General features: G+C 44.0%; 1 protein-coding gene across 2 annotated transcripts; it reads right to left on the reverse strand.

The window, feature by feature from the left end:
• Positions 1–5,465: 5,465 nt before the first annotated feature.
• Positions 5,466–21,259, reverse strand: CENPI (centromere protein I). Of its 2 annotated transcripts, none has more exons than XM_015860234.1 (21): positions 21,179–21,259; positions 20,114–20,440; positions 19,360–19,497; positions 18,243–18,361; positions 17,643–17,750; positions 17,020–17,068; positions 16,673–16,719; positions 15,854–15,943; positions 13,754–13,882; positions 13,349–13,513; positions 12,960–13,080; positions 12,663–12,754; positions 12,233–12,350; positions 12,071–12,135; positions 11,529–11,626; positions 11,028–11,163; positions 10,274–10,398; positions 9,137–9,185; positions 8,398–8,631; positions 6,974–7,015; positions 5,466–6,331 (listed from the first exon to the last, which is right to left on the reverse strand). In XM_015860234.1, exons 2-21 carry the CDS (start codon positions 20,310–20,312, stop codon positions 6,200–6,202), a joined length of 2,256 nt encoding a protein of 751 aa, XP_015715720.1. In that variant the 5' UTR covers positions 20,313–20,440; positions 21,179–21,259; the 3' UTR covers positions 5,466–6,199. The 2 variants fall into 2 exon arrangements, with proteins under 2 accessions (XP_015715720.1, XP_015715723.1); XM_015860237.1 differs by having other exon boundaries at positions 21,075–21,181.
• Positions 21,260–21,861: the final 602 nt, after the last annotated feature.

A 21,861-nucleotide genomic window follows, 5' to 3' on the forward strand; every position in this document is an offset into this window, starting at 1 on the left:
GCTTGAGTTCTGATATGGTGCCTTTTCTCCTTTGAGAAGACAAACAAAGGAAGAGCCATGAAGACATCCTTAACCAAAGGGGTTTAACCACAAGGGTGTTGTCAGAGAGCAGAGGCAGAAGCTGCTGGTGGGGCTGAGGGCAGGAGCAGAGCTGGAATTTGGGTTTCAGTCCACATATAACATCGTCTGTGGATCTTTGGGTCCTCCCAGCCAAGGAGTTTGAACTCTGTCAGTGCTGTTATTGCCACATTGCAGGAAAAGAAGCTGAGCTCAATGAGTTGGCCGTGCAGATCTGATCCCCATCCCACACTGTTCCTGCTGGGTTGGGTTACCTCAACCTGGGAGATGTAAGCTCAGGTAATGCTCCAGTGCATTTGGGGACCCTGAGAACAACACTCCCTGATGCCATAACACTGCTGTGAGGTGGAGATGAAGGGATCAACTGGAGGACAGGTAGGCACTGCACGCCTCCTGCTTTTAAAACCTCAGTAGCATATGCCTCCACAACAGCTACAGCGATGCAGTAAAACCTGCCCTGAAAAGCTGTATTTAGAGTGAAAACACCCAGGCCCTGGGTATGGATTGGGAGGCGGACCAGGACTGTCTCTCTCCTGGGCTATTTCTGTGCACACTCACACACAAATAACTGCTAGGTTAGCTAAGGAGAGTGAGGGGGGGAAGACAGCACTGGAAGGGCTGCCTCATCCCTGGAAGCATTTAAGTCCAGGCTGGATGTGGTTCTGGGCAGCCTGGTCTGCTGGTTGGCAACTCTGCACATAGCAGGGGGGTTGAAACCACATAAGCATTGTGGTCCTTCTCAACCAAGGCCATTCCATGGGTTGTCCATCTGCCCCCACCCCACCTCTGCACAGAGGGACGTGAGCAGATCAAAGTGCATCTGTCACCAGCACTGCAAGGAACATGACAACGTGGATGAACAAAGCAAAGACATATCAAGCTGAGTTACACATGCACAGGAGATGGACATCAGCACACAGACATGAGCAGACAGCACGAACAGCATAAATAAGGCACTTAGCAGTACATGTCCCTGCACTATCAATAATTTAGGATGCAGCAAAATACAGTTTAGGGACAGGAGGATGCAGCAGGAAATAATCTCTTGTGTCAGCTTCGCTTAAGTTCCAAGACAAACCAGAATCTCTGGTGGTTGACTTGCTTGCACGGCTGGGAGCATCGTCCCAGGGCCCTGGTACCTCATGCTGTGAGGACATAATTAGGACAAACAGCCCGGCAAGTCAGGACTCAAAGGAAATCAGAGAGACACGCTCTGATCTGCCATAAGCACGGCCCTTCACATGACTGCTGCCACCATATGAAGTGTATGGGGAAGTCTGAGAGCAGAAATGCTCCACTTGATATGCTTCCAGTTCTGAAGGTAACCCCAACATCACCTCCTGTGGAACGCCAGGATCCCAGCGGCCACCAGCACACACACCTTTCCATACTTTGGTTGTTCATCCTGCACTAAACAGCAAAGGTTCATCTCAATAACAAAATTAGTGACCCCCCATTGGCCCAGAGGGGCTCCCCAATATGCACAATGCTAAACAAAACACACAGACATACAACAGACCAAACCCAGGTGGATTTTGTAGGACATCACCCAAAAGGGCAATTAGTTCTGGTTTACACCAGTGTACCTGGGTGAAACTGGAATCATTCACACTGACTGAACACAGAGTATGGGACACTGTGAGTGCAAATGTGTTCTCTGCTAATGGCTGTATGGGCTCTATGAATGCTATATGTAGTCTGAATCATTTTGAAGCTGGAGCTGTGTTTGGTACGACCCCAAAACCTTCACCACTCATATTCGAAATCGATATTAATTTGGCCAAATCGCTCTGCAGTTGGAGCCTTCCTTAACACAAAGTGCTTTGTAGCACCAAGCAACACAAGCAGTAACTGCAGACCTAGCAGCCCCAGCATCAGCAGAACAGTGCTGGGATAGTTCAAGGCAATCACTCTCACCATCTCTCTGCCTACAGAGAAAAGGATGAGCATAGGATACAGGAACAATGGAGAAATACTGTGCAGTTTTGGGCATCAACTCCAACCATTCCATGGTTCTATGGAAGGCTACAAATGGGAAACATCTGACAGCCCCAAGAAATGCTGTTTCTTTGCCTTCTTGAGGTCTTTTCCTACTTGAGTGATTCTCTGATTCCCAAGTGCCACCAACGCCTGTGCTCTGCTGAGATGGAAGCTCCCTCCTCTGTCTCCACCTTCCTGAAACAGAAGGGACTGAGTTCTACCATGGCAGCCCATACCAAACGGACAGTGATGCATTTTTGCTGTGGGATCATTGATTGGAGTGGCCATTCAGCATCCACCTTCAGAGAGCTAGAAGGGATGGACCTCACACAAAGGGACAGAGCTGCTCCATTCCCATACATCAGATGGGAACACAAAGGGCCTCACCGCAATGAAAATAAACCCCAAATGAGGAGCCCTACACTCAACTTGGGACAACATAAGAACAATTCCTCAGCCATCAAACCCTACTGTTCCTCCATCTGCATAAAGCAAACGATGTCAACTAAATTATTAACTCCTTTGTGAGCATCCATAAACACCCAGATCTCCCAGACACAGATTCCACGCTGCCTGAAGCGCTTAAGGAAAGCAGCAGGAGGGTTTCTAAAAGCATGATACCTGGAGTGAGAAGGAGACGAGCTGTGCAGGAAGGCAGCACGAAGCAGAACAGCCCCCTCTGTGAATGATCCTGCAGCAGCACTAGAGCAGCTCTGCCTGGGAATGAGAAAGGAAGGAGGAAATCTGTTCAGAGCAGCAAACAGTGGGAAAGAATTGGAGAGTGGAAAAAAGCAGCAGAGGAGATGGGGATAGAAAGAGCAAAAATGTGACTGAGAAAAGGCACAGTCCACTTTCAGGGTTTTGTTGTTGCTGTTTAGAGGCTGCCACCACATTTATGACGTGCTCTCCTCTCCCTCCCTGCTCTCTGGGCTCTGCACACAGAGGCAGGAAGGCCATCAAACAGGGACTGCTGAAATTCACTTCGACACAGAACAGAGGAGCCCTAAGAGAAAGGAAACTGCTTAGTGATCCATGTGCAGGCAGCTGGAGAGGGGATGTCACACACATGGGATGTGTGAGGAGAGGGATGGGATAAACCTGCAAGGAGAAAGCTATTCCTGGAGGGCAGGGGTTCAGGGTTTTACAGATAAGCCACACACACAAGCAGCTTATGTCTGTAGTCCTAAAGGAAGAGCCCAAACACATTAGACAGACAATAGAATGATCAGTTCTTTGTCCAGACCCAGTGTCTGGGGCTCAGGAACTGCACCATGTAACAGCACCTTAACTCCCCACCTCCTGCACAGCACTAAGCAGCCCACTCTGTGCCACAACTCCCTACAGCACCCACTGTGGGTTGATGGGGGTCGATTCATTCAGCAGCAGAACCACATCCCACCTGAGCATACAGGTACGTAAGGCTGCCAGGGTCAGTGGTATTCTGAGGCTGTGGAAGGTACCCACTGCTTTGTTTAAGGACCACTTGAGCTGATGTGTTTGTAGCGAGACTGGAAGGAGAGCAGATTTATCAAGGCATTAAAAACCCTCATGCTGTGGGAATCTTTTCCTCATTTGGAGCATGAAACCAAGAAGAGAAATAAGGCAGCACCACAAATCAGCAATGCAATGAAACCACCAATACTGCCTGGGTACTTCAGTGTCTGCCCCAGCCATCACAGTTAGCTCAGGAGCTCAGGAGCTCAGGAGCCCAGAGCCTAATGCCACCTTCATGACCTCCTCCATCAAAATACTCATTTTGGCAAAGATCAGACTCTAACATCAGAACAAATCATAGCTGTTATTCTAAAGATCAGAGCCATAATGAAGAATGCCTTTCCTAGAAGTAGGTATTTGAATACATGGTTCTTTCAAGATAGTCATCCTTCAGAGCAAGCTTGTTTCCCATACCTATTGTTCTCCCAGGCTGAAGCATCCTCTGCCTTAAGAGCCCACTAAGAGCTTCTCACACACTTCCTTCAGGAGTTATGGAGCTACAAAGGAAAGCAGGTCAGTGTGCATTATTAATGACAAGCTATCAGAGGATCTAGGACCACAGCCAGGGAGAGGAGCTCTCTGCAGAACCTTTAGCACGGTTGAACTCTCAGCAGGGTCACAGTCCTCAGTTTCCCTTATTTTCTTCTCCTAGCTGCAAAAATTGGTGATAAACCAACCAGTGATCAGGAAGCGACTGCTCTGCCCAAAGGGCTTTGAGCTTCAACTCAAAGGCAAAGGATGCAAAGTGAGGAGGCGTGAGGTAGAGGTACCAAGCACATAAACATGAGTGGAAAACAGCACAGAGGTGAGCTATATTTTTGGTACCAGTTAGATGTTATTAAAGGGCTCAGAACATACATACTGGCAGTTGTTGGAGCTGCAGTGCAAGCCTCAGAGGTTCAATTTTCTGAGTGGCTACAGCTGTACCACCTTCTAAATCCTTGAGTCCTGATTTATTCATGGCATTAGGAATGCAAAATGTAAGCAGAGGGAAGTAGGCCAGCAAGAGAATAGAAAGCAGGGACACAGAGGAAATAGTTTCCTCATTCCAGCTGAAAACAGGTTGAAATTGTTAACTCCTTCAGAGCAAGGTGACTCTATGAAAGAGTAACACTGCCCAATGTGTAGAGATGTACAAACACTCATCTCCCTACAAATCCTTGATAAATATAAATACAAAGCAAACGTGGCTTCCAAAAAGGAATTCAGCTTAACTTGAACCAGAGGTGCCCACATCTGGATGTGTAACACACAGGCCACATATGCTTGTAATGGAAAGTTGTCTACAAAATTTACCATGTTGGACAGTAAAAGAGCAGGAGAAGAGAAAGCAGCACTTTCCTCCCTAAAAGAAGCATTCTTCCGTGCAATTCTTCCATGTACGTGGAGAGGTAGTAGAGAAAATGTCACATCTGGAAGAGAAAAAGAAAGTGTCCAGGTGTGAAAGAAGGACCTGCAGAAGTCCATCCCATGCACCTGAATAACAGAACCACACACAGTTTGGTCAAAGACTGAGCATAAAGAGGACTGGTGGTGCTACAACCAATTCTGCTACTCCTGAATAAAACACCTACAAAGGTTAAGAAAAAACTGATTCCAAGGATCAATATCTACATAACACTTTGCTACTAGCATCTTTAGAGGCATTTGTATACACCAGACACCCTTCAGACACAGGCATCTTCCCCAGTTGAAAGTAAGTCTCTGGCACTCACCTTCAAAGCATTTACAACCACGTTAGTGGTGAGATAATTGGAGACCTCAGTTCAGCTTCATCTGACCTCTACTTAGTGTGAAGAGCAGAATATGAGAAGATGCATTTTGTTTTCTAAAATAAATCCTTCAAAATGGCATTTTTGAAGTTTAGGGTGTTTTTTTTTTTTTGTTTGTTTGTTTTACAGAATATACATTATATATGTACACATTTAATATACAACATTATAGCACTAAGAACACAAAAAGGAAAGCTTATCAATAGGAAACAGTAAGCCAGTGGCAATGCTGTTAAGCTGTTGAAGGCCACCAGCAAACCAGTGATACACAAAGTTCAACTGCATTACAAGAACATTATAAGCAAAGGTATCACAAAGACTCTTCTGGAAGACTCGTAACATAAGTTAAGTTCAAGAGGGTCCATTTGGCCATCCTGTTATGAGTCAGCATGTATGTGGCACAACAGTGAACTAGGAAACATGGAGTCCTCCAGTCTGGCACAAAAATCAGTCATTCAGGATACTGTATAAGTTGCCAGGGAAGAAAGAGGAGGGTCACATCAGCACATCTTATTTATAAGGCAGCACTTCTCACTACAGCTTTGAGATGGAAAATGTTTTTCTTCCCCCCCCCCCCAGATACTCCAGCAAAGAAAAATAAGGAAAAAATCAGGGATGTTACATATCACATCAGCTCAGCAGCCTCAAGCTAAAAAAGTTCAACAGGAAATAAGGGGGTTCAGTGCTGGTGAACTAAAACCACCTAAACGTTCCGTCTCTATTTCTGCTTTCCTAACACAGATGCCAGCACGAAAATGCAGGCAAGCATAATTGCTCTGTTTCTTTCCTCTGAGGAAGGAAGAATTACTGACACAGTCCGTTAACGTTCTGTTTCCCTGTTCCAGATGACAGAAAGGCTCCAACAAGTCTTTGAGTCACACTTCCTCAGCCTCTGGTTTACTTTGAGAGGTCTTGGAAACACGATTGACGCTGCTTTCAATGAAGAGTTTCAGGCCTTCTAAACCTTGCCCATACAGATATCTCAGATACCAGTTCCACTTCTTTCCCTGAAAAAGGTGAAAAGAACAGTTAGATATGCAGGTCATGCTTTGGCTTTCTTGAGCCAATCTGAACATATGCAAATTCAACCTGTCAGCTTGACAACAACTATCCCGGCCCATAAATACTCAACAGGTATACAGAGGTCTCACCCTGTACCCAGACGCCTAGACTTCTCACTTACATATTTCACATTCTTAGCTTGAACATAACAAACAAACCGTGGTCTTATTTAATACACAGGATGTTCATAAATTCTAAGAGAGCAACATCTGTTGGATCAACAGCAAAGATGTCAAAGACCAAATTCATGAGGATACTGAAGTCTTCCCTCACTAACAGTGTGATTCTTCCAGATCAGGATTGAAGGACACCATGGTACTGGAAAGGAAACTAACTGCCATGACAGTTATTCAGTTGTCCTAAGCTAAAGCAACGCTACACATTCATCTCAAACTTAATATTCTGTTTGTTCATAGGTAGTACAAATTCTGCTTTAAGCAAACCAGAAGAATACCAGTTATATATCAGCATTAATACCAGCATTTCTGAAGCTGATCAGCTTCTTCTCCCTCACCCCACCGCCCCCACATCCTCTAACTAAGTAGCTGCCAAAAGTGTCCTTGTTTCTGTGAAAACAGGCATCTTACCTTAATTAGACTGAAGTTTAAAGTGGTATCATCTGGCCAGACCTTAAGGAGGGAAAATAAAACAGCGTCAGAATGGTGTCAAGCATGTATATCAAGAGAACATCCAGCATGGCCAGGCCACTGCTTGCTTCTCTCATAAATCAGGAATTCTAGGTATGCAAAAAAACAGGGATATTTAATTATCTTTCAGAATGAGCTTCCAATGTTAAACCTGGCCAAGTCCACAAGTGGCAAGGTGATGAGGAGACACATACTGCAGTATTACAAGGTTGCAATAGAGATATGCATCAGTGCCTTCAGCAACCCCTTCTGCACAGCATAAAAGGCATCCCTCCAAAACAACTGGACTGCATGACCTTAGAGGTCTTTTCTAACCTCAGGGATTCTATGATTTCCATGAGTTGTAGATAAATTCCCCTCAATGAAACAAGACAGGAAGAGAACGTATTGTGCTCTCAAATTGTACTGCAGAGCAGCGCCCTCTGGTGCTCAGCACTGAAGCCTTTAAGAAAAGAGGCCCTGCAGTCAAACATTCTTGTCTCAGTGATGCAGTGAGAAGGGTGGAAGAGTTCAGCATTATGTTGTTGGGTTTTTTAAAAGCCGCAAAAGCTACAAGGAAAAGGGACCTAGATGGAAAAAAAGATGTAATAGTTCTGCAATAGCAGGAGAAAGACCAAAGAAGATAGAACTATCAACTCAGAAACCTTTCATCAGGCAAAGGGAAAACTTGGGTTTAAGCCAACAGTAACAAAGTACTCAGATTCACGACACTAAGCATGTAAGCCAAGGCAAATCTGTAGTGTACCTAACCAGCATTCTTCACATTTAACCTAAGGTTTGCTGGGTTTCATTCCAGCAGCTTGCTTGCAGTCTGCCAGCAATCCTTGCAACAAAACAGCAGCTTTGTGCACCTCATGGATAGCCTACAAAGCCTGATTTGTATGAGCAACACGCACTTCTTAAACAGTAACAACCTGGCAAGCTGCTCCCTCCACTGTTCATTAACAGTAGGAACATGAGGGTATTTTGAATTCAGCTAATAGAACTCACATTGGATGTTAGAGTACACCATGTTTCATTCCATACTTGGAAGCAGCTACATGTATTTGTTTAGACCATTCTCAAAAGGCAAAGCAAAAGCCAGAAAACACAGCTACAAGCTCTGCTGCGTGTACCCAAAAACAACTTAACTATGTGTTTCTGCAGCTTTGGGAGTTTAAGGTTTAAGTCATGCACTGTATTCTGTGAAGTAGGTTACTGAATGAGTACATTTCTTTGTTATTTATCCATTTTAGTTGTATCCTGAAAATGTACAAATCAACATCGAGCTGTTTTTACTCAGCCAACAGAGAGACTTCTTTAGAGAAAACATCACTACACTCTTTGGTGCTGCTAAAGGCTGAGGTATTCACCTACAACATTACCTGCTTCAGGAAGTCAACAGCATAGCACGTCAGAGCTGGGTGGTAGACAATATTGAAGCTGTTTTTGTACTCCTTCACTCCAGTTTTCTTCAGCAATTCATCATCCATACGAATGCCCTGAGGATGATTATCCTTCTGGAATGCAGTGGATGTCCACAGACAACCCACCATGGCTATTATGTACTGGTTATACTCTTGATATGTCTGGCTACTGATCTTGAATTGCTGTATTTTCTAAGGGACAAAAAAAAAAAAACAAAAAAAAAAAACAATCACAAATGCATTGCCCTGCTTTCAGCTGGGACAGAATCTATTTTCTTCTAGTGTCTGGCATGATGCTGTGTTTTGGCTTCAGGAAAACTATGTCAATAACACTGATGTTTCAGTTGCTGCTGAGCAATGCTGTGTGGAGCCAAGAACATCTCAGCTTCTTGTATTGTCCCTACCAAGGAGGGAGCTGGGATGGGATAGAGCCCGGACAGGTGAGCCAAACTCGACACCATATAACATCATGTGAAACTATGGGGTGCATTGGAGTTGGGGGGCGGGGGGAGTGAGGGGGTGAGTGAATGAGTGAATGAACACTGTGTGTGGTGCTCAGCTGCCTACCAGATCATACTACAACAAACATCTTTGAACAGCCACACGTTCCCTGCAGTCCTTAAGAGCACTATCAAAATGCCTTCCCCCTGCTGAACCCAGTTCCATACTAAGGTCCAGTCTAGAACAGAGCAGATACCTTTTTACTTATCTCATTCTCTTTTGCGGCTACCAAGTTGGTTCTATACCTAAAACAAAATAACAGGCGTCAGTAAAACTTACTAACTCTTACCTGTCACTGCTGGAAAAAAACCACTGGTTAAACATTTACACAGAGTGAAGGAAGGTTTTCTTAATACAAGAGACCAACAAATTTTCTTCTGTTCAAAAGAGAGGCAGGAAAATAAAATCAAAAGAGACTTAATCACTTGGCATCAGTTTTTCCTGAGGGAGTAAGGACAAATTTGATAAGGTTCATGTGTTGGATGAGTAACACACAACTGAGCTTACCAGAGATAAACTTTCAGAAAGGCTATACACAAGAATCAGCTTAGTCTTGGAATAAGCAGAAAAAAGCAGTGTTTCTTTAAGATGAGAGACTTTCATTCACTAAGCAGAAAAACGGAAGTCACTGGAAGTAACACAACTTGACAGTTGTTCCATATAATAAGCACTAGCTCCTCTCATTTCCCAGAGAGCATCCTGTCATGTTAATTACCCTGCAGACTCCTTAGAGAAAAAAGCCACATGGAGAGCCCTACGCCAGCTGTCAGCAATTGGCTACTCTTCTTCTCAGATGCAGCCACTGGAATTAACAGGGCCAAGAACAGTAGGGGTGGATCCAGCAGACCTAAGCAGTGCTGCTGTTAGGCTTGCAAGCACAAGGCAACTCTAAATTTCCCACCCATTTTCAGGGTGGCAAAAGTGCTTCCTACTCAGCAGAGCACAGAATTTGCAAAGAAAATATTCAAATCTGATGGTCAGAGCACAGGACTAAGAAGTTTAATGCTTAACCACTAATGATTGCAAGCTCTTTGTTGCTAGGCAACATAAATCTCCTCAGAACTATATCAAACTCCTTCCTTCACACATTAGTGATAACAAAAGTAATACTGCTGCCATTTAGGATAACAGACCAGGGAACAAAATGCAACTTACAGCTCTAAAATATTTTACCATGAAAGCTGGACACAACTAGAACATTTCATCTTTGCTTTATATAAGGAGAAAAAGTATAGATCCCCATTTCAGATTTATAGACCCAAATAATTTCATTTTCAAAAACTCAAAAAAGACCAACAAGAGAAATCCCTACAGCCCACACCATTCATAATACCTGTACATGATGTAGCAGAGCTGATTTAAGTTGACAGAATCCATGCTGAGCAATGCTGGGTAGAAAACTCCAGCAGGAGGCAATATTAGCAACGGCAGCTTGTACTTCAGATATATGTCACACACCTGCAGGAAAAAAGCAGATCTAGGCAGATTATTACTGCCATTAACAAACCCCCAAACATCTAGGAGCAAAAGAGAGCACAATGCTGCATTCTAGCCAGCTCCATCAATTTGATCAAGGAGGAATTGTCTCACTCCAACCTTCTATTTGTTTTCCTCAGGTACAAGGCATTTATCTACTCTCAGCTCACATCTCAGTCTGTTCCAACCATTTAAGCATCCCAGAATGCTGGTGTTTGGTTGCTTGTTGGGTAACACTCACTTAGACCCCTCCAAAACACAGCCCATTTGCTTTGCATGTTTAATGAGCATTATAGTTATAAGTTCCCAGCCCTGTCATCATGTCCTTAACTCTTTGCAATGTTATCCAAGCTGTAGAAGCAACAACAGCATGGCTGAGTTCACCCAGCAGTAAACACATCTATAGAGAAATGGAGGGAAGCTAGAGAGTAGATTGAATACTATTCAGTGCTGGGGGAAAAACTATAATAGAACATTTAAAGAATATCCCAGCAATTAATCAAAGCTTATCCAACCACATTTGGGAAGGTAACATTTTTTCAGCTAGGAAAAAAATGCAGACAGCCTCAGGGAAATGGAATTTGGAAAGACACAGCAAATGGAACACATACGGTCTCATAGAAATCCAGGATGAAGCACAGCAAGAAGGTATGACTCTTCTCCAAGTGCAACGCAGCAGTAGAAATTCGTCCCACAAAGTGGATCAGTTCAGCCACTCCATTCACCAGTCCAGAAAGGGTGGTATTCCTGCAGCAGTACACAGGGAATATTACTACACACACACGCACCCCTCCACAACAGGTAGAAACATACAGAAAAAGAAGCTAAGTCATTCGTCTGTCCTGCCACCCCCAAGTATTTGGTATTATGCTTTTTTATAAAGTACAGCCAGTAATAGACTGTTACCCACATAATTAAAAGATGACCCAAGCTGCCAGTGTTTTAAGGATCTTGAGATCTGGACATACCAACTTTCAGTACCAATAAAAATATTTTTAAATCAGAAATAAAAGTCAGGACCTAAGAGGTAGCTTGCAGTATAACAGAAACATTACAGTATTACCAAGTAATTAGGTAACAGGCATATGTAGATATGTTTCAGACAAGCTTACAAAGAACCGAATTGAGAATCAGACTCTGAATCCAGATGAACCAAATGCCAGTTTAACCAGTTCTGTAACAGCTCTTTCAGACTCTCCAGAACGCTGCACTGTAGGATTTAAAAAGACAAGTTGTTGAAAACTTACATGAGTGAAAAACACTGAACAGGACACGCTGAGAATTAAAGCATACAAGGAAATGTATCAAGAGTTTCTCAAAGAGAAGTGAGTATCTGTGGTCTCCCTTTAAACTGAGTGTATATATTATATAGTTTTTGCTGGAGAATGAGAGTTTTTAATTCTGTTAGAACTGCAATAAAAAACAGCTGTCTGATTGTATGAAAGTCAGTTGCTCTTTCTAAAATCCAGTGCCTCAACTTAGCTCAAAAAATAAGATACCTTAAAAAGCACTTGAGTTCCCAGAGAAGTTTCATCATCAGAACATTTTACCCTTGGGCACAGACTTCTCTCTGTACTGTACTTCAGACAGTTACACCTTATACAAACACAGATGCGGTACCAACTAGAAGTAAATGGCCACTCACTCAGATTACCTTAAAGTAAAGGGATGATGTGAAGAAGAGCTGTGCCAGGGGACTGCAGAGTTGTGACTTCATCTCTGGAATAAAAAAGAAAGTAGCATGCTACCTGTGCTTAAATTGCTACCCTGGGGTCAGACACTGCCCAACCTCATGCAAAAGATCCGCAATACATACCAGAGAAGGTACGGAGGGGGATCCAGCTCATAAGTTGGAGGACTTCTGATTGGCAGGATACACCATCCCAGAGAGGAAGACTCCTGTACAGGAACTCCTCACAGGAAGGAAATCCCTCCTAGAAAGGGGAAAGTGAGCACTGAGGAATTCATCTCCTATGCCTGAACTCTGCCATGATCAAATCTCCTGGAGAAGGAAGAGGTTTGCACCTGCTTCGTGCAATTCTCCGGGACACTCAAATTACCATTCCTGCAGAAACCACAGTTATCCCCAGAAAATTGGCTCTCTATGGGAAAATGTATTTTTAAAGACCTTGTGAGACTTCAGACAATGCCATTTCTCAGTTAAACTACAGGAAGCATATGTGTCTCAAATATACTTTAAGAAACAACTTCATGAAACCCTTGGTTTCCACATAGCAGGAACTTACCTGCAAGAAACACTCTGCCCTGTAAGCAGTCTCCAGGAAGCCTCTGAATTCTTCTTCATATTGGCTATTATCAACTACACACCAGGTGCACTCTGAAGAGGAGAGAGTAATGCATTTGAACTAGAGCACAGCAAGAATAAGCAAAACCTGAAATAAAATTCAACACTTATGCAGTGTTTGTTCTAGTACTAGACAAGTAGTACTATAAATCCAAATGGCAAAGCACTGTTATCAAATGCTGAAAAGCTAGAGACATCCTTAACTACACCACAGTGCAAGGTTATGCTGAGTTCCTACCTTCCTGAAGAATCTGTCCCATCCAATAGTAGAGCCTCAGAGAAGCAGATTCATCTTTGCTGCAGTTCATGTAGTGAAGCAATAACGGGTTTGTTAGCACTGAGCCCATCTGGGAAGGAAACTGCAAGAACAGTGGCAACATAAATAAACAAAACCAAACTAGTTATTCTGTGTTTATATTTGCAAATGGCCACAGACTCTCATGCTATCAGACCTGCCCAATCCTTCATTTGCAAAAAGGTCATCCTCCAGACCTCCTGCCCACCAGCCTCAGGTGCTCTTCCTATATTAGGATGCCCACACACTAGATATCTATAAGGGTATGGACAAAAATCTTTGGATCTCTCCAAAGCATGCACAGAGCTTGCTGAGACCTTCCTGCCACTCACCTCCAGGCAGTGGATGTTTTGTAGGAGTTGGGGAAAGGTCCGCAGCTGCTCCACTGGAAAAGATTCATTAGCACTATATGAATCAGCATGTCTCATTTTCCTACCCACTGCTACATTCTGTGCGTTGGCACTGGTTGCAGGTACAGTCAACTGGGAATTCCATTTCTGCAGAAAAGAAACAAACAAACAGCAGTGACTCAGCTGAGCACTTGTGCCCACTGTTCACAAAGATCCTCTTATGCAAAGAAAAAAGAAAGCACCCAGACTTCCATTACAGTGGGCACACTGCATTTCCATTTGGCTATCCCACCCTTCAGAGCTCTGAAATATAACCCAGCTCCCACAGTTTGCCATTACTCATTGTGAAAACAGCTGTTTGGCAGCTTCCTGAGGAGCAAAACCTACTCTTTTCCGTGAGCAAGGTTGAGCTGTGCCTAGAACCAGTGGTTGGGGTACAGTAGAATTGGCCTGGTTTCTCTGCCTTACAGCAGTCACTGCTGCTTTCCAAGGGCTGTCTGCATTCTTGAAGTAAGTCTGAAAACAAAAATCAGACACATATGCTGTAAGAAGCCATGCTTTTTACATTACTGTCTCAAAGTTTGCTGAAATGGACAAGTTCAGGCAAGTCCTGGCCAAGGTTCCAGGACTCCCTTTGTCTCAGACACACAGGAACCAAGGTTCGAGAAATCCCTTTGTTTAGGAGATGGACAAGTCCGGGAGCTACGAAAGGAAGATAAGATACTGATTAATGGCCCTTAAGTGGTCTTTTTGTGTTGGCCCATCTCAAGGAAGATTGACATCTCTGAGGACTAATGGCCCTCAAGTGGTCTTTCCTGTTGACCCATCTCAAGGAAGATTGACATCTCTGAGGACTAATGGCCCTCAAGTGGTCTTTCCTGTTGACCCATCTCAAGGAAGATTGACATCTCTGAGGAAATCACAGGACTCTGACCCGAGCCGTCCCGAAATGTCTCGAAGGCTGGAAAGAAGGATAAAAAGGGCACGGACAAACCCCGAATTGAGGTTTTCTGACACCAGATGCCTCACTACGGAAACAAGGAGGTTTTCTGTCATCAGATGCCTCTCTACGCGAGTGCCTGCATGCTGAAGAAGATGCCTGCATGCTGAAGAACCTTTGAGGGTATCTAGGTATCTGACCTCAGATTCCTCCACCGTTGTCCTACTGCTGCCTATTATCTCTTCTGGGATTGCTATTCGAGACTCTGCTCCGAGGGACCTCGCTGCCCGAGACTCCACTTCCTGAGACCTCGCTACTCTGACCATCTTCTCTGTGTTTTATCGATCTGTGGCCTGCTACTTCGCTGCTGCTCTCCCCTACGTTTATTTTGCCCCGGACCAACGTTAACAACGTGCTACGGGACGCTGCTGCATCCAGGAGGTGACTATTCCCCGCTTTAACGTAATTCTTGCTCTTTTCTACCTTTTTCTATCGCCTACTTTCCCTTCCCTATCACCCTAATTTTGGCATTCGTCGCTCTCCCTTCCCCATCCCCTCAATTGTCTATTATTTCCAATAAACTGGTCGGATCAACATTTGAATGTTCTTCTTAATCTCACGCCGGGCATAACATTATCAAAAGAGCCTATGCCTCACTCTAAATTGGAGCGAGACATATGCAAGAAGCCAAACTAAGACAGAGTATCAGAAAGACCAGATTCTATTCCAGTAGACATCACAGAGATGTATATACACTCATCTCTGCCTAACAGACCAAGAGGCTAGGATTTGACAGCAAGTAACTTTCATCATTCCTTGCTTTCATTATCTTTCAGCTGTACTCCAACAGCTATGCTTTCATGCTCCTTCTGAAATGCCTGCTTTTTCTCAAGGGAATTCCAATACCTATAGCTCTTAAGATCAATCATCTGTTCATAGGGTAAATCAAGTACACACTAAAATAAAGCTATGACAAAGGAACGCATGTGCAAGTTATAAGGAAGGCTTCATGAACTCAGTCAAACCGAACAACTCAATGAGTAATTGAGCTCTCAAATCAGGTATCGCAGCTAAAATGAAATTGGATGAATGAATGAAGCCCAACATCTGACACAAGCACAACATCTCTGCACAAAACTTATTTTTGTCATTCCATTTGCATTTAAGTCCAATCAAGTCCCAAAATATCACAGGGACACCTAGGAAATAGAATCTACCTTCACCACTAAAACACAGAATCATAGAATCACCAAGGCTGGAAAAGACCTAAAAGATCATCCAGTCCAACTGTTAACCTATTACCAATAGCTTCCACTAAACCATGTCCCTCAACACAACATCCAGTCTTTCCTTGAACACCCCCAGGGTCGGTGACTCCACCACCTCCCTGGGAAGTCCATTCCAGTGTCTGACCACCCTTTATGAGAAGTAATATATGTATTAGTATCCATGTATACATTATCATATATGATATAGCACAAGCAGAAAGCTCATCACAAATACTGTCCTAAGTACTGGTTCCAAATGGATTAAATCTGACTCCTCACCTTCATCTTCTGAGGAAGGGTTATGGATACCAGCTCAGGACAGAAAAGCTTATAAAGCGATAGCAGGGCCTGTAGATGAGGCAGCATACCCTGTCAAAAAAAAAAAAAAAGGAAAAAAAAAGATGTGATATATTTTTAATATAAATATCAAATATTGTATTTACAAAGCAGAAAAACTCTCATTACTGAAACCTTCTATACATACATATCGGTAAGTAACTAGAGGTATACAATGAATAGAGTAAAAACAGTCTATGAAATACTGTAGGGAGGGATAACGAGAAAGGACTTGCTACTGTCATAGCTCTAATAAGAAATTTAACAAATAAAAGCTATTCAAAAATACAGTTCTCTGCAGATTAAATGCTCCAAGTGTTACTGAAGCTACATAGCTCCACTTATACTTCTCTAGCAGATGTAGTTACCTCTACAGCCATTTTAGTTTCTTACAAAAAGGCAGCAGGTACTGTACAATCTTATATTTCCCAGAAATTTTTAATAAAGCCTGGAACAGGAAATTAAATAAGGTAACAGATAAGTGAAAACAAGTTGCTCTTCACATCAGAGATTTTACCACATCTCTATAAAACATACAGTTTTGTACACGTCATTGCATGTGCTCACAACAACAGTAAAAAACACAATACAAGAATTCAGGATGCACATGCAAGGCAGAGAAGCTCAGATGCTAGAAAGATTACAGCCTACTGTTCCAAGCTTAATCCCATCTTAAGCTGTTCGCCTCTTCTCTGTTCTGTAAGGACACTCAGAAGCTGCACCATTAAGTTTCAGCCCCTACAAGATTTGAAATTAACTTGCCGTTTTTGACTGGAGATCAAGGAGTCGCCTGACCCGAAAAGGCTTGACTGGAAAAACAATGGAGAACATTAGAAACTAAAAAACACTTTCATTCAGCATTTAAGTGAAAATGAGATGCAACTTCTATCGGTATAGCAAAGCAAGCAGGAACAGCCAGTATTATTTCTGGGCTAATAGACAGGTTTCTGCTTCATCAAGTATGATATCAGTCAGATAGAATTATAGCTTAGGCCTCCTGGACCACGTTGCCTGGTCACTGTATTACCTCCACTGGAAGATGTGGCAGCACCAGTACACAGAATAAGAAACAAAACGGTATTTCAACTCATACAAATGAGGACTCTCACCATTTTCTTTCCTGGTCAGCAGGCAGAGTATATGGCAGATGTAGGGACACTGCAAAGAAAAGGCAGCAATGAATCTGTCTTGCTGATGCAAACCACAAATCAGGACACACTGAAGGGGAGACTTCCATACAGACTTCACAAGCTAGTACTGCTTCATTCCATCTGATGCCTCAAGTCATCACTGCATCCCCAGTGAGGGGCAGGTTACCTTACTTCCCATGGGAAGCAGCACATTTCCACATCTACAAAAAACTTCCATATGTGACATAACATATGAACAATATATGCAGTTTTCATAGTAAAGAGACTACTCAGGGACCCCTGGTCCTGGTTTTGAGAACGGGATTTGCGTATCTCAGATCAGCAGTGAAAGTTTCCAAAGCAAAAGTTACCCTTAAATAACAACCAGACCACATTATTCAAGCAAACAACTCAGTGTTTCCCTGTTTCTGATTCTGAAGTACCCAGCAACCATCAAATCCAAAAGGAGAAGAGGAAAATAAAGTTCCACCAAAAAAAGTCTCTAGTTTGCAGCTATTCCCCATCTAATTCTATCGCCAATATGCAAACTACTAAATTAGACTTATTTTGTTCAATTTCATATGTTTTTCAGTTCTCCTTACCAACTTCTCATCATTCAGGATGAAAAAGAAGACGCCATAGAGGGCATGAACTTGTTCCTTCTGATCAATGAAGTCAAACATCGTGATCAGCCATCTCAGAAAAAGCAGCTGCAGACAGAAAACAGCTGTCTTACATTAACAGGCAAAACCAGGACAGACAAGGCACCAACCAGCTTAAGAGAAGCAGTCATTACAGGACATTCAAAGACAACCAGACAGCTACACAGATAAACAACCAGCACTAATTCAGTTGTGGAAGAAAGCCAGACAGAACATCTACTGCCATACTCCAACAGAAGAATCATCAGTGATGATTATGTGCTAGCCCCTAAAGATGAGGCAAACCTTCAGCCACCTACATGAAGGCCAGAATGACTGTTCTTAAAGGTTTCCACACCAGATACAAAGCAAGTAGAAACTCTGCAAGTTTCCACTTAACTCCAAAGCATCTCACTGACACTTCAGGTACAGGTCTCTCCATCAGCAGTTTATGCAATAACTTTGTACATTAAAACCACAGGAAGCAGAAATCCTGCACATGACCTTTCCTCATCAATCCTGTGCAGAAACATTAACTATAGCAAACATTTATGAACTTACCTGGACATTGCTCGAGCATTTGCTGACACAGAACATAGATACAGAGGAAACAACAGAACTTTCTGGTATCACTGAGGTTGGGATTAGGCTCTTCAGTAAACGAATATTCACTGTATCAGCTGCAAAAGAAACCAATGAAGAACAAATACTGCTCACATACCAGGTTCTTCAATATGGTTTTACAGGTTAGGTTAAGATCACCCAAATTACTCAAAGCTTCTTTGCTTACAGTAACAGCGCACAAGAATCCATTAGGGACTATTTGTATCTCCCAGAAGAAAACCAAATATCCAGATTAAAGAAAGAAAACTGCATATCTAGTATTTTAGTACTAAAACAGCCTCTAGACTCCTTGCAAGACAAAGAAAAGTAGCACAACATTTCTGGCAATATTAATGACCAATTCCTTCACCAAAAGAGTATATGAGTGCCAGCCAAACATCAGCAAATTACTGCCTTAGAGATAAGCCAAGCAACGTGAATCAATACAAGAACAAAATTACTTGCATAATGAGGAAAGAACCCTGCACGCTCCTCTTGGATGTGAGAAAGGGAAAGGTCATCCTTCTCATTTAACATTACATTAATCTGGAAATACAAGTGGTGGCCACTGCTTCTAAGAGTGCAACACAAAGACTGCACTGACAGGGAATTGATTGGTAGTACTACACTCTAATTTTAGTGAGTTTCATTAACACGGTTATGCAAGTGTCCTGGTTTTGCTTGAGATAAAGTTATTTTTCGTTGTGGTGGCTGGTACAGTGCCATGTTCAGGATTTGGGGGGGGAAAAACTATGATGATAACACACTGATGCTTTAGTTGCTGCTGAGCAGTGCTTATGCAAAGCCAAAGATGTTTCACTTCCTCAAATCAGCAAGGCTGGCAGTGCAACAAGAAACAGAGTGGGGACAGAATCAGGACAGGTGACCCAAACTGGCTAAAGGGATATTCCATACCATATGGCATCCTGACTCAGAATTCACACTGGAGCATGCAACGAAGATCATTTTTATGCCAAACCCTATAGCCATTATAAATATACCACCTCAAGCAGGTTCAGTTAGAGGGGAAGGAGACACACACTGAAGACATGCAAACAGCACATAAACATTTTACCAAGTTTGCCACTGAGTGCCACATCTAGCAGTACTTCAAATCCTTCAGGGGGTAAACCTCTTTTCAGGGCAATGCTTTCTATAGTAGACAAATGTTTCTTCAAAACTTCACTCTTTTTCAGTGAAACTCGATCTTGAACTAGAATACGAAAGACAAACAATGATCAGCTTCTGAAATTAAACTGAAGTGTTTTAAACTTCTCTGAACTGCTCCTATATGTAGTCCTTCTTGCTGGGCTCTCCACAGTATCTTAGAGTGGCCTGCATTGAAAAGAACCACAATGATCATCTGGTTCTAACCCCCTGCTGTGTGCAGGGTCACCATCCAGCAGCCCAGGCTGCCCAGAGCCACATCCACCCTGGCCTTGAATGCCTGCAGGGATGGGGCATCCACAGCCTCCTTGGGCAACCTGTTCCAGTGCATCACCACCCTCTGGGTGAAAAACTTCCTCCTAATATCCAACCTAAACCTCCCCTGTCTCAGTTTAAAACCATTCCCCTTTGTCCTATCACTGCCCACCCTCATAAACAGCTCCTGTTTATACACTCCCTCCAAGTATTGGAAAGTCACAATGAGGTCTTCCCCATAGCCTTCTCTTTTCCAAGAAAAACAAGCTTCATATAACAAGCAAAAGAAAAAACCTTTAAATACACTAAGAAGATGAGTTACTATAAAGCTCAGGTGTTAGAATAGGGAACATTAGACATTAACAATCTTTACAAGTCTCTGTAGCTACACTTAAATCTGCTCTTACTTTCCCCAAAGTAGCTCAGAGCTTCCTCAAGGGACTCTTGCTCATGGTCATTTTTCTGATCACTCCGAGATTGACGATTCTGGGCACTTTCCTCAGTATCAACTGTCCCTCCTTTTCGCCACGCAGAGAGATCAGTCTGTTGGCTGTGTTGAGCTTGCAGAGATCGCTTGGAGTGCTTAGAACTCCGTCCTCGTTGCATCTTCTCAGACTTTCAGTTGAGACAGGAGAATTCCACTCGTTTGTCACGTGGGTTCTGATCCTTCATTGCAAATGGGGAAGAAAACAGATCAACCTCCAAGTGTTGAAGAGCAACAGAGAGCAAGTTTCCTGCAAGAGAAGAAAACAAGCGTTATCCTGACAAACTGATTTTACAGGGACCCTGCATGAGGTTAACAGCAGTTCTCACAGTAAAACATTATTTATAGCTGTCATTCACACACAAAGGTGTTTTGAACTGAGAAGCTTAAGAATTACAGAATGACCTGGGTTGGAAGGGACCTCAAGTATCATGAAGCTCTAATCCCCCTGCCTCGCAGGGCCACAAAGCTTCGCCATTTACTAGATCAGGTTGCCCATGGCCCCGTCCAACCTGGCCTTGAACACCTCCAAGGATGGGGCATCCACAACCTCCCTGGGCAGCCTGTTCCAGGACCTTACCACTCTCCTAGTGAAGAACTTCCCCCTAACATCCAACCTAGATCTTCCCTCTTTCAACTTAAAACTATTTCCCCTAGTCCTACTATTATCGGCCCTTTCAAAGAGTTTACTCCCGTCCTAGTGCCCACCCGCACCCATATCCCCCCGAAGCACCGGGACAGCCTCGATGCTCTCGCCCACAGCTGTCCGCCCCTCAGGAGGAGCGCAGCGGCAGGCCGCGCCCACAGAGCTCACCGCGGTGCTTTAACGCAGTGAGGCCTCCTGTCAGGAGAACCCGCGGCCCTCCCCAGCCGAGCACACACACCCGGTCCCCAGGAGGCTCTCCCCGAGCTCCCACAGCACTCTCAGCCTCCCCCCATTAGCCGTGGTCCCGGCGCTGCTCCGGGCCCGCCCCGCCGCCATCATTACCTCATTCCAACCGCCCGCAGTTCAAACTTCCGCGCCTCATCGTGCGCATGCGCGCTGCTCACTACGCAGCGCCCCGGCGTGCGGAGCGTCTTTTAATTGGTACGCGCATGCGCAAAGCAGTGATGGTGCTGCAGGCCGTTCTGAGCGTGCGCAGTCGCTCTGCTCAATAGACGGGACCGGGTGGGGGTCGGTCCGCGTTTGGAAACGCAAAGAAAGGGTTAAAAAATGCAGCGGGCCTTGATCGTTACAAAGCACGGGGTTAATATAACGGGTTAGCTAAGGGATCGTGCCCACTTATCACCGCCAGCAAGCAAAGATGGGGCTCCAGATATAGGCTGGTGCTGGGAGCAGTGATGGAGGACAGTGATGGAGGGTTGTGATGGTCAGTGATGGAGGGCAGTGATGGAGGGCTGTGATGGAGGACAGTAATGGGGGTCAGTGATGGAGGGCAGTAATGGGGGTCAGTGATGGAGGGCAGTGATGGAGGGTTGTGGTGGAGGGTTGTGATGGAGGGCTGTGATGGAGATCAGTGATGGAGGGCTGTGATGGAGGGCAGTGATGGAGGGCAGTGATGGAGGGCAGTGATGGAGGGCAGTGATGGAGGGCAGTGATGGAGGGCAGTGATGGAGGGCTGTGATGGAGGGTTGTGATGGAGGGTTGTGATGGAGGGTTGTGATGGAGGG

Source organism: Coturnix japonica, chromosome 4 (assembly GCF_001577835.2).
Source record: "Coturnix japonica isolate 7356 chromosome 4, Coturnix japonica 2.1, whole genome shotgun sequence".
NCBI lineage: Eukaryota > Metazoa > Chordata > Aves > Galliformes > Phasianidae > Coturnix > Coturnix japonica.

Coding starts and splice junctions, on each gene's coding strand:
- CENPI (XM_015860234.1), bottom strand. CDS start 20,312: ATGCAACGAGGACGGAGTTCTAAGCACTCCAAGCGATCTCTGCAAGCT. Junction 16,720..17,019: donor GCTGACCAGGAAAGAAAATG/GTGAGAGTCCTC, acceptor TTGTTTTTCCAG/TCAAGCCTTTTCGGGTCAGG. Junction 12,351..12,662: donor GGGCAGAGTGTTTCTTGCAG/GTAAGTTCCTGC, acceptor TCCCCTTTCTAG/GAGGGATTTCCTTCCTGTGA.